The 12,458-nt window shown below is 42.0% G+C and overlaps 1 protein-coding gene across 1 annotated transcript in view; it reads right to left on the reverse strand.

Moving 5' to 3' along the window:
* The window catches only part of LOC145352441 (latent-transforming growth factor beta-binding protein 2-like), a 440,928-nt gene that overhangs the window by 7,775 nt on the left and 420,695 nt on the right, over positions 1–12,458 (reverse strand). The window contains exons 34-35 of the mRNA XM_080202303.1: positions 9,012–9,452; positions 108–257 (exon numbers count right to left, since the gene is read on the reverse strand). Coding sequence (XP_080058429.1) covers positions 108–257; positions 9,012–9,452 — 591 coding nt within the window. The remainder of the gene's footprint in view (positions 1–107; positions 258–9,011; positions 9,453–12,458) is intronic.

Genomic DNA, 12,458 nt, shown 5'->3' on the forward strand with positions numbered 1-12,458 from the left:
ATCCCACCCTCCCAACTGAAAGGGAGTGACCGGTGATCAGGGATAGCAGTGTAAGAAAGAAGGGGATGTAGGGAAGGAAGGTTATGCTGAAGCAGAAGAACACTCACCTACACAAGTCATTTTTGTCATATCAAGCTCAAATCCATCAAAACAATCACAGGTGTACCCTTCCTCCACTCGAACACATCGCCCATTTTCACAGCCATTCAGAATTCCACATTCCTCTGCTTGTAAGCCTTCAAAACTACTGGAACGATCTTAGAAAACAAGATCAAACAGTGTCAAAGAACATACAACTAAAATAGCTTCAGGTATTACAACTTAGACATTACCACCTTGAAACTGACAATACCAACTCCCACTGAATTGTGCCTTGCAATCCAGCTCAAGTGCTGAATTCAGCGACATCCCACTAAAGTACCATGGCTATGCTCATTGACCCGCTGTGATGTGTCTGGGTTAGGACACAAACCTGGCTTTTATATTAAAAAAATCTGTAAAATATTTGAAATTGAGCAAACAATAACAGAATCAAGCTTTACAGTCCTGTGTTCTATTTCCATTATCACTTATGTATCCTGTATACTTTGACTGTATGTTTGCCACTTCCTCTGTAGCTACAGTCCACTTCACATTCAAAGCTCTTTCTCATCTGTATTATGCTCTGCAATGTCCCAGTTTTCCAACATTAAAACCTTCATGATGGTTTGTTTTACATTTAGACTTTCTTCCTTTTTGCATCTATGCTAGAACCATGGTTTACTAATTAGCACAGAAAAGTAATGAGATATGAGTCTGGATCTCACATAAAGTGACAATCATTGTTGGATTGCTGTAGCACTTGAACTTTTCCATGCCCCAACATTGCTCTGCATTTCTTACTGGGTCATCTGAACCAGTGTTCTCGCATCTTGGCAATCATAGCACTATACCATTGCGAGGATGTGAGGGGAGAAATTAGGACATGACCCCTTTTATGGGACTGAATTTTATACTGTAAATATAAAGTTTGAATGTAAGCGAATGGGTGAGTGGATAAATGATTGAATGGATAGGGTGGTGAGGTGGGTGAACTAAGTAGGTAAGTGGGTCGGGTGGAAGATAGGTAGGCAGGTGGGCCGATAATCTTGAGAGTGGAAGATCAGGCCCAGTATGTTTTCTGCATAATCAAACATTTTTTCATAATTGTTAAAACACCTTGTTCTTCCCCGTTGGCACATTTTGTTCATCAATAATGGAACATTTGCAAATAACTAGTAATGAAAGAAGGGGTGTCTTGAATATAATGTCCTTAGAATGCTGTTAATTCTGCTGTAAAAACATTGAAAACAATTCTGAAAATTTTCCATGTCATGTTTCTATTTTGACATTCTCAGCCCGCAGTGTGCAGATTGTATTAAAAGCAGCATTTATTTTTACTGTACCCATTATGGAAGAATACCTTGTTATATTGAGAAGAAATGTTAGTTTGAAGTGGCATCTAGTGGTACAAAGCATGAATTGCATTAAATAAATTGCTAAAAAACTTGGCAAGGATGGTTGGAATGGGAGTTAAGTTATGCCTTTTCAAGCAGACCAATTTAGCAGGCTTCCACTGTTTAATGCATTTCAAAGATGTCCGAAGCAGAAATCAAAAACACATGATTATCCTTTGAGTATGTAGGTGACAGGCTTAGTGCCTACTAAAGGAACTATTCTTGACATTGGGCATACAAGTATAATAGCAGGCCTCCATCACTCAGAATTCTTCAGTACTTCTTTATCTACCCAGTCCACCAATGCTGTGAGTGAAAAGTAACATTTGTCTAAAAAAAATCTCTCCTGGGGAGTTTGGAGAAGTAGAATTGACCTTCTGTCTCCACAGCAGTTCTAATGGCCCCTTCTGGTTTTGAGGATTTCTACAGAATGCTTTCTTGCCCTGTGGAGCACCTTCCACACCCCCTCCCCGTCACCTTCCACACCCCCTCCCCGTCACCTTCCACACCCCCTCCCCGTCACCTTTCACCCCTTCCACATCACTTTGCAGCCCTCCCCATCACCTTCCACACCCTCCCCATCACCTTCCACACCCTCCCCATCACCTTCCACACCCTCCCCATCACCTTCCACACCCTCCCCATTGCCTTTCTGTTCCCCCATTCTTCCTACCTCTTCAATTGTTTTCCTTCTCTTTCTACCAGCTTTCCCTCTTCCTAGTATCTCTGCTCTCCTGAGCATCTTCCCTTCATCCTAGCATGTTCCCCATTGCCAGCATCCTTACCTCTCCCCACTTCCCCTCTTCTCCTCACCCTCCTCTCTCCCTATCACCTTCCCATTCTATCACCTTTCCCCTCTTGCTAATTGTCTCCCTTCTCTCCTCATCACTTTCCCCTTCTTATCCTCTCCTTTCGTCTTTGATTGCCTTCTCCCTTCACAATCAACTTCCCCTCCCATTCTTGATGGTCCCAGGAAGGAGGGAGACAAACTTGAGAGTCAATGTCCATATTGAGCTCCTGTTTCTTGGATGAGCTGCTCAAGGACGTACACTGGCATTTGAGCTAACCACTCCAAATGATCAAGACCTAATTTTAATCAGGTCATGGGCCTAGCTATTCTCAGGAAACATGCCACCCAATTTATGCAATGCAAGCTCCAACAAATACCAAAGAGATATTATCTGGGGAAATTTTTTTAGTGGTGTTAGCTGATGGCAAAATGTTAACCTGGACAACTAGAGAATTCTCCATTTCTTATTTGTATGGGATTTTTAAGAGTAGAATCCATAGAATCCCTACAGTATAGAAGGAGGTCATTCAGCAGATTGAGTCTGCACTGACTCTCCAAAAGAACGTCCCGGCCAGGTCTATCCGCAGCCCTATCCCCATTACCCCACACATTTGCTATGGCAATCTACCTAACCTACACATCCCGGGACGCTAAGGAGCAATTTATCTTGACCAATCTACCTAATCTGAACATCTTTGGACTGTTGGAGGAAACTGGAGTTTCTGGAGGAAACCTTTGCAGGCACGGGGAGAACGTACAAAATCCACACAGACAGTAACCCAAGGCTGGGAACGAATCTGAGTCCCTGGCACTGTGAGGTAGCAGTGCTAACCGTTGTGTCACCTTGCCAAGTAGATAGTGTCTTGGTTTGCAGCCAAAAGACCAATTTGAGACAGTATAACATTCTATGTAGTACTACACAGAAGCATCACCCTCTACTCTGCTTGAGTCTCTGCAGTAGACATTGAACTAGTGACATTAAAATGTCTTTACAGTGCAGTCGTTAATGATGTCTGACATTGACCTACCAGGAAGCTTCCAAGATCAATTCTGAATATGAATTTTGTAAGCTATTTTAGCCAGGGGAAAAGTTTGCCCAGTGACTCCAAACAGGAAAAATATGTTGATGTTGACGGAAGATAGGATTGGAGTTGGCTGTTGAGGTTAGAAACAGGAAAGGAAAAGTCACTCTGCTGGGAGTTTTCTATAGGCCTCCAAAAAGTTCCAGAGATGTAGAGGAAAGGATTGCAAAGATGATTCTGGATAGGAGCGAAAGTAACAAGGTAGTTGTTATGGGGGATTTTAACTTTACAAATATTGTAAAATTAAAGCTATAGTTCAAGTACTTTAGATGGGTCAGTTTTTGTCCAATGTGTGCAAGAGGGTTTCCTGACACAGTATATAGATAGGCCAACAAAAGGCGAGGCCACATTGGATTTAGTACTGGGTAATAAACCAGGCCAGGTGTTAGATTTGGAGCTGGGCGAACACTTTGGTGATAATGACCACAATTCGATTACATTTACATTAGCGATGGAAAGGGATAGGTATATATCGCAGGGCAAGAGTTATAGCTGGGGGAAAGGAAATTATGATGCGATTAGGTGAGATTTAGGATGCATAGGATGTGGAGGAAAACTACAGGGGATGGGCACAATTGATTTGTGGAGCTTGTTCAAGGAACAGCTACTGCGTGTCCTTGATAAGTATGTACCTGTCAGGCAGAGAGGAAGTGGTCGAGCAAGGGAACCATGGTTTATTAAAGAAGTTGAATCGCTTGTGAAGAGGAAGAAGGACACTTATGTCAAGATGAGACATGAAGTCTCAGTGAGGGCACTTGAGAGTTATAAGTTAGCCACGAAGGATCTAAAGAGAGAGCTAGGAGGGGACATGAGAAGGCTTTGGAAGGTAGGATCAAGGAAAACCCTAAAGCTTTCTATAGTTAGGCCAGGAATAAAAGAATTATTAGGGTAAGATTAGGGCCAGTCAAGGACAGTAGTGGGAAGTTGTGTGTGGAATCCAAAGAGATAGGAAAGGCGCTAAATGAATATTTTTCGTCAGTATTCATACAGGAAAAAGACAATGTTGTTGAGGAGAATACTAAGATACACACTATTAGACTAGATGGGTTTGAGGTTCATAAGGAGGAGGTGTTAGCAATTCTGCAAAGTATGAAAATGGATAAGTCCCCTGGGCCAGATGGGATTTATCCTAGGATTCTTTGGGAGGCTAGGAAGGAGCTTGAAGAGCCTTTGGCTTTGATCTTTATATCGTCATTGTCTACAGGAATAGTGCCAGAAGACTGGAGGACAGCAAATGTTGTCCCCTTGTTCAAGAAGGGGAGTAGAGACAACCCTGGTAATTATAGATCAGAGAGCCTTACTTCTGTTGTGGGCAAAGTTTTGGAAAAGATTATAACAGATAGGATTTATAATCATCTAGAAAGGAATACGGTTTTGTGAAGGATAGGTTGTGCCTCACAAACCTTATTGAGTTCTTTGAGAAGGTGACCAAAGAGGTGGATGTCGGTAAAGTACTTCATGTGGTGTACATGGATTTCAGTAAAGCGTTTGATAAAGTTCTCCATGGTAAGCTATTGCAGAAGATACTGGGGCATGGGATTGAGGGTGATTTAACGGTTTGGATCAGAAATTGGCTAGCTCAAGAAGACAGAGGGTGGTGGTTGATGGGAAATGTTCATCCTAGAGTTCAGTTACTAGTGGTGTATCGCAAGGATCTGTTTTGGGGCCACTGCTGTTTGTCATTCTTATAAATGAACTGGATGAGGGTGTAGAAGGATGGGTTAGTAAGTTTGCGGACGATGCTAAAGTCGGTGGAGTTGTGGACAGTGCGGAAGGATATTGCAGGTTACAGAGGGACATAGGTAAGCTGCAGAGCTGGGCTGAGAGGTGGCAAATGGAGTTTAATGTGGAAAAGTGTGAAGTGATTCACTTTGGAAGGAGTAACAGGAATACAGAGTACTGGGCTAATTGTAAGTTATTTGATGGTGTGAATGAGCAGAGAGATCTCGGTGGCCATGTGCATAGATCCCTGAAAGTTGGCACCCAGGTTGATAGGGTTGTTAAGAAGGCATACGGTGTGTTAGCTTTCATTGGTAGAGGGATTGAATTTTGGAGCCATGAGGTCATGTTGCAGCTGTACAAAACTCTGGTGCAGCCGCACTTGGAGTATTGCGTACAATTCTGGTCGCCGCATTATAGGAATGATGTGGAAGCATTGGAAAGGGTGCAGAGCAGCTTTACTAGGATGTTGCCTGGTATGGTGGGAAGGTCTTATGAGGAAAGGCTGAGGGACTTGAGGCTATTTTTGTTAGAAAGAAGAAGGTTAAAAGATGACTTAATAGAGGCATATAAGATGATCAGAGGATTAGATAGGGTGGACAATGTGAATCTTCTTCCTTGGATGGAGATGGCTAGCACGAGGGGACATAGCTTTAAGTTGAGGGGTGGTAGATATAGGACAGATGTCAGAGGTAGGTTCTTTACTCAAAGAGTAGTAAGAGCGTGGAATGCCCTGACTGCAACAGTAGTGGATTCGCCAACAGGATTTGTCCACTGAGGCTAGGGGAAAAAAAAACTAGAGGACATGGGTCAAGGGTGAAGGGGGAAAAGTTTAAAGGGAATATTAAGGGGGGCTTCTTTACACAGAGAGTGGTGGGAGTGTGGAATGAGCTGCCAGATGAAGTGGTCATTTTTAACATTTAAGAAAAACTTGGACAGGTACATGGATGAGAAGGGTGTGGAGGGATATGGTTCAGATGCAGGTCAGTGGGACTAGGCAGAAAAATGGTTCGGCACAGCCAAAAAGCCTGTTTCTGTGCTGTAATGTTCAATGGCTCTATTAAGTGCATTTAAATGGTCATTGGATAAACATATAGATGATATTGGAATAGTGTAGATGAGATGGGCTTTAGATTGGTTTCACAGGTCGGTGCAACATTGAGGGCCGAAGGGCCTGTACAGCACTGTAATGTTCAATGTTTCCTTTATATCACTTATCCTTGGTTTCTGGGGCAGGGAAGAGAAGTAGGAGAGCCTAGGGCACTGGGCAAAGTACCTGCAGTTATTGTTACTGCCAATCAATGACAGCTGCCCAGAACTGGAATGTCACTATAGCCATGATATAAACAATCACTTAATTTATTTTAAAGTTGGAACCTCATAAACTTAGCTTATAATTTGAATGCAGACTGCCAGCAGCCTGTATGTTTGAGGTGGGTTAATCATTTATACATATGATATGGCTTAGGCTTCTGTGCACATTTTTTTAGGAGTAGTTATCTGAAACATTGAATACGAGGTGCTTATTGGAGTGCAAGTTATCAGGCAGGAAGACCTGATGACTATTAACAAGCATTGTGCAAAATTCAGTTTTTAAAAATCTTTCATGGGATGTGAACATTGCAGGCAAGGCCATTGTTTGTTCCCCAACCCTAACTGACCTTGGGAAGTGGGTGGTGAATCCTCAAATTGATGCAGTTCATCTGATGGACACCCTACAGTGTTGTTAGGAAGGGAATTCCAGGATTTTGACCCAGTGACAGTGAAGGAAGAAAGAGAAAAGTGGAGTTAAAGCCACAATCAGTTTAATTATAATGTTACCAAATGACAGAGCAGGGTTGATGGACCAAATGGCCTACTCCTGCTCCTATCTTTTATGATTTTCCTGCATTCAAGAATGCTTGAAGTAGTCATTGCTTCTGGTCATGACTGGAGAGAATACAATGACATAAACTTTTACACAATGTTCAATCTCATAGGATGTCGAAAGGTTGTGCTAGAGGAAGCAGCATAACTCAATGACTCCCATATGATGTGTAGACATATTCAGGTAGGTCAGAACTTAACATTTCTGGGATGAAGATAATGAGGTATGAAACTCAAACCTGCTTTTCTCCCTTCAAATTTGGGCATTACATAGGAAAGGTTGAGAGAGTGCAGAGAAGGTTTACAAGAATGTTGCCAGGACTTGAGAAACTGTTAGAGAGAAAGGTTGAACAGGTTTGGGCTTTATACCCTGGAGCATAGAAGAATGAGGGGAGATTTGATAGAGGTGTATAAAATTATGATGGGTATTGATAGAGTGAATGTAAGCAGGATTTTTCCACTGAGGCTAGGGGAGAAAAAAACTAGAGGACATGGGTTAAGGATGAAGGGGGAAAAGTTTAAAGGGAATATTAGGACGGGCTTCTTCACACAGAGAGTGGTGAGAGTGTGGAATGAGCTGCCAGACGAAGTGCTGAAAGCGGGCTCACTTTTAACATTTAAGAAAAACTTGGACAGGTACATGTATGAGAGGGGTATGGAGGGATTTGGTCCAGATACAGGTCAGTGGGAGGAGGCAGCAAAATGGTTCAGCACAGCCAAGAGGGGCTGAAAGGCCTGTTTTTATGCAGTAATGCTCTATGGTCAATGGTGTTCTGGAATGGTCACCACAGCAGCCTTCGCTGCATTGAAAATGTACAGCAGCACATTCACTTCAGCATCTTTCAGATAGGATGGCAGAGCAGTGCTACAGAATATTTTATGCCTCCATATGAGATCTGCTTTTCTGGGTTGTCACTTCATTTCCACATACAGTCTTTTGAAAAGGTGACGGCTATTTCTAATTATTTCCAACCTTTTAACATTTTCTGCAAATCATACCTACACATTGATTTATTTTCTGCACAGGCCAATATGTACGAGAAGAATTTTGAAATTAATCATGTGGGTTGCTGTGTAAGTTTTACCAATGCCTCAACTATACACTTCGTGTGCACTGTGCAAAACAATTCCATTGGCACTATGGTCACCCATGGAGTATCTATAATAAATTAAAAGAAATAATGTGATATATCTACTGAGGGGTGGCACGGTAGCAGAATTGTTAGCACTGCTGCCTCAAAATATCAGTGACCCGGATTTGATTCCGGCCTTGGGTGGCTGTGTGTTTGGTGCTTGCACATTCTCCCCATGTCTGTGTGCATCCTCCTGGTGCTCTGGTTTCTTTCCACAGTCCAAAGATGTGTATGTTATAGGTTAGGTGGTTTAGCCATGGTACTATATGTGGGATATTATACAGGATAGAATGGAGGGGAGGGCCTGGGTTGATGGCCTTTTGGAGAGTCGGTGCAGACTTGATCGGCCAGTTGGCTCTTTCTGCACTCTAGGGATTCTATGGTTCTAGGAAGGGATAATGAGAATTTGCTGTGGCAAATTCATCAGTGGGGCACGAATTGGAAATATAATACTACTCCACCACTAGGTCTAAATCCTGAAACTGTTGTCTAGACAACATTGTGGGTGAACCTAAATTACATGGACTGCAGCAGTTCAAGATGGTGGCTCACTACCACATTAAGAGTAGTTAGGAATGGACAATAAAATTTGATCTGGCTGCATCCCATCACAAATATATAAAAAACAATTATTTGAGCAATTAAATCACATCTTATGTAACCAGAATTAAGATAATTAAAATTCTGAGCAGTGCCTTCATGTTATGTCAAGTTCAGTTCTGCTAAGTCACAATGGAGCATATTATTAGTGAAATAATTGTGCAAGGTAAAATTGCACCTGCTCAAAGATGTTTAATGATCTATACACCTAGAACTCGAACTTTGGGCTATTTTTGCCAATTGGGTAAAATCTATACATGTTCTTTATGGATAAAGCCAATGCTATAACTTCAACACATTCATTCACAGGAAAAAGTCTAGTTGTAACAAAAAAATCTCAGCTTACCACTGTCACTGCTACTAAACAACGGAATCCTCCCAGGCTCTTGAGGGCGGTATTGTGGAGAGCGTGAATATCCTCGAGAACCATACTCAGGCCTAGGTTGTGGATTTCTTAATCCATATCCTTCACCAAACTGGGGCTCTGTCAGACCATATTGAGGAGTAAGAAGTGGATCTCTCAGTTCATATCCTGAGTCAGGTTGTGGATCTCTCTGTCCAAATCTTGGTCCAAGATAGGGATCTCCTGGTCCATATCCTAGCTCACTTTGAGAATCATAGGGTCTATATTCAGGCTGAAGATAATTGTCATAGGATCCAATTCCACGTTGGAAGTCCTGGCCATAGGGTGGTGTTTCCGGGCCATATTCAAAGCCAGGTCTATCACGGAGCCCAGTTGATCCATCACCAAATATCCTAGGAACATTACAGAGCTGTGCAAAATCATCTGTATGGATGCCGAAAAAAATCAATAAATAAAAAAAGGTAAGCAGCAAGAAAGCAAATAAGAAGGCATTAAAAACTGTCCACTCTGATAACACAAAAACAGTCCAGTGCTAGAGCTGATTTATTGTCAAAATATGATAGTTCCAGTGTGCTATCCAATTATGATAACTTTGATACAAAATGTGTCTGGCAACTGTTTATATTTTCTAAGTTTTAGTCTGAATTAATAATTACTTGCCATGATACTGTGATCAACTTGTGATATATAAGTCTTGTATAGGCACATACACTTCCTACCACAAACCTCCTTTCTCATTGTCATCTTAATTGGAGCTGTTTTATAAAGTATAACATTCAGTTGACATTTGATAGCAAACATGAAACCACTAAATATTTCTAACTATTATCCATTTTTTTTTGAGTTTTAGAAAAGGCAAACATTCTAATTAATTACACATAAAGTTGAGGACGATAGAGATATAGATAGAAAAGGAAGAGAAATTTCAATTGCCTTTAAAAAAAAATCTATGGAACGTTGAAAGAAAATAGAATACAAATTATCCTTGAGCTTTGTTGGTAGGTAGAAATGTAAACATTCTAATACAGGGCAGCAAAATGTGGCGAGTCGTTCAAGAGTCCATTGACTAAAGTAGGAATAGAAAATCTCACAAATGGGAGGGACTGTAAAATTCCATTCTTCTTCTGTGTCCTCTTCAGCGACAAGCTGGCACCTACTCTATCCTTGCTCCTTGCCTCGACTGCAGCATACTTAGTCTGATGTCCCATCACATATAGATCCCACTTCTAATCTATCCCTACATCTGCCAAGGACCATTCTCTGAGCTGTAGTCTGCAAGTGTGAAATTAAATGATGGTATTTTCTATCTCCTATCTTGTTGGTATTCCTACATTTCCTGGCTAGTTGGATAGCTGAAAGGAAAAAGACACATCATAAATCTCTTGCCAAGTAGCGGAGGAAGCTGACTGAGGGAGTAAATAGTGCATGCATACAGCTTGTAATTCAGAAGAGCTTATATGACAAGGGGGAAGTGGGATATCATAAGGAGCAATAGGTATGAAGATACTGTCATCTTCAATAGTTTTCACTACTAATCATGGTCTTAGCAGTGTTAGTTCCATTCCCCCCTCAGTTGGCTCCAGCTGTTGAGCGCCATGAATGTCATGAATCTTGGTTGATGCGGATATTATAGCTGAATAGCTTTCATAGTTGCGTAGTCAGTGTAAACTGTTAGATTTTGACATGAGGCTTGCAGCATTGTAACTGTGCGGCAGTGAGGTGAAACTATAGGCTGGATATTATGGAGAGGTGGACTATATCCTTCCCCCAATGAAGGAAAGCCAACATTCAGAAGAAAGCCATGCTGCTGACAAGCTAAACCAGGTAAGAGTGGGGCTTCTGCCCCCCCCTCAGTGGGTGGAAGGCTCTGCCTTGAAAGATTGGCCAGTAATTCTGGCAGTCCCAGCAATGCCAAAGCTCAGTAGTGGGCACTGCTAGGACCGTAAGGAGGAGCAAGAAGAACGGTGGCTGCTGGAGACAGTTAAGCACCAGATTTTTAGAACAGGAAAGAATCTGAGAGACCTGAGAGTCCCCAGGGAAGGAGATTGTAATAATACAATGGGTATTTCACTGGCGATAATTCTGAAGGATGTTTTATTCGATAAGGAGAACGTCTTGAAGTGCAGCGATACCATTAGTGAAAAGTGGGTTCCTGCAATTGCATTGGCCCCATCTCCCACACAGTACAAACTGAAGATAAACGAGTGTGGAAACAACATGGTGTTCAGTTGTTAGCTACATGCAATGCCTTCTTACTTGCTTTCTTTTTTTTTCAGCATCATTAGATGGGCGGCACAGTAGCACAGTGCTGCTTCACAGTTCCAGGGACCTGTGTTCCATTTCCAGCTTGGGTCACTGTCTGTGTGGAGTTTGCGCATTCTCCTCATGCCTGCGTGGGCTTCCTCTGGGTGCTCCGGTTTCCTCTCACAGTCCAAAGATGTGTAGGTTACGTTGAATGGCCATGCTAAAATTGCCCCTTAGTGTCCTGAGATGCGTAGGTTAGAGGGATTAGCGGGTAAATATGTAGGGATATGAGTGGGATTGTGGTCAGTGTAGACCTGATGGGGCAAATGGCCTCTTTCAGCACTATAGGGTTTCTATGGATCTATTAGATGATTTTGCACAGCTCTGTAATATTCCTAGGATATTTGGTGATAGATCAACTGGACTCCGTGACAGACATGGCTTTGAATATGGTCCAGAAACACCAACCTATGGTCAGCATTTCCAACGTGAAATTGGATCCACAATTACTTTCTCACTGGTGGATTTCCCACTGGTTTCCTGTGCACTTCAAGGATTTGGTTGTTCTTGACCTTAGAGGCATTCTCCGATTTTACAGAAGATGCTTGTTCTCTGGAAGGAGTAAGTCTCTTTTGCAGAAGGAAGACAAGTAGCAGCAAGTGATTCTTCAGTTAACTCGGTTTCTGCTGATTGATTCAAAGTCATAGTTACCATATCTGATGGTATGGACAGCAGTTCGTCCCAAAGTAGTTTTGGCATATATGATACTGGTACATCAATGCTAACAACTGATCAACATGTTGGCTCCACACGAGTTCACCTCCAGTTTGTACTGTATAGGAGATACAGCCAGTTTCAGCCAATGCAGTTGCAGGAACCCACTTGTTGCTAATGATATAGCTGTGCTCCAAAACTTGTTCTCTTTATTGAAACAAACGTCTTTTAAAATTACCTTCTCAAAATTTGCAACTGCTGATTGCTTCTACTATCTCAGGTGTCTCCTGCAGTAAGAGTAGATCAGATGTAGTTCTCAGCTTCCTCTTCAGAAGTATCAAAGATGGGGAACTCTGATTGGCATGTGTGAGATATTGTGCTATATTGCTATTAAAATGTTTAGATGTGATTTAATGAACCTTGGTCCTTAAAGATTTTCAGTGAATGCTTCAAGGACTGGACAAACATTTT

This window comes from Carcharhinus amblyrhynchos, chromosome 14 (genome assembly GCF_965287045.1).
Source record: "Carcharhinus amblyrhynchos chromosome 14, sCarAmb.v2.hapA, whole genome shotgun sequence".
NCBI classification, from domain to species: domain Eukaryota; kingdom Metazoa; phylum Chordata; class Chondrichthyes; order Carcharhiniformes; family Carcharhinidae; genus Carcharhinus; species Carcharhinus amblyrhynchos.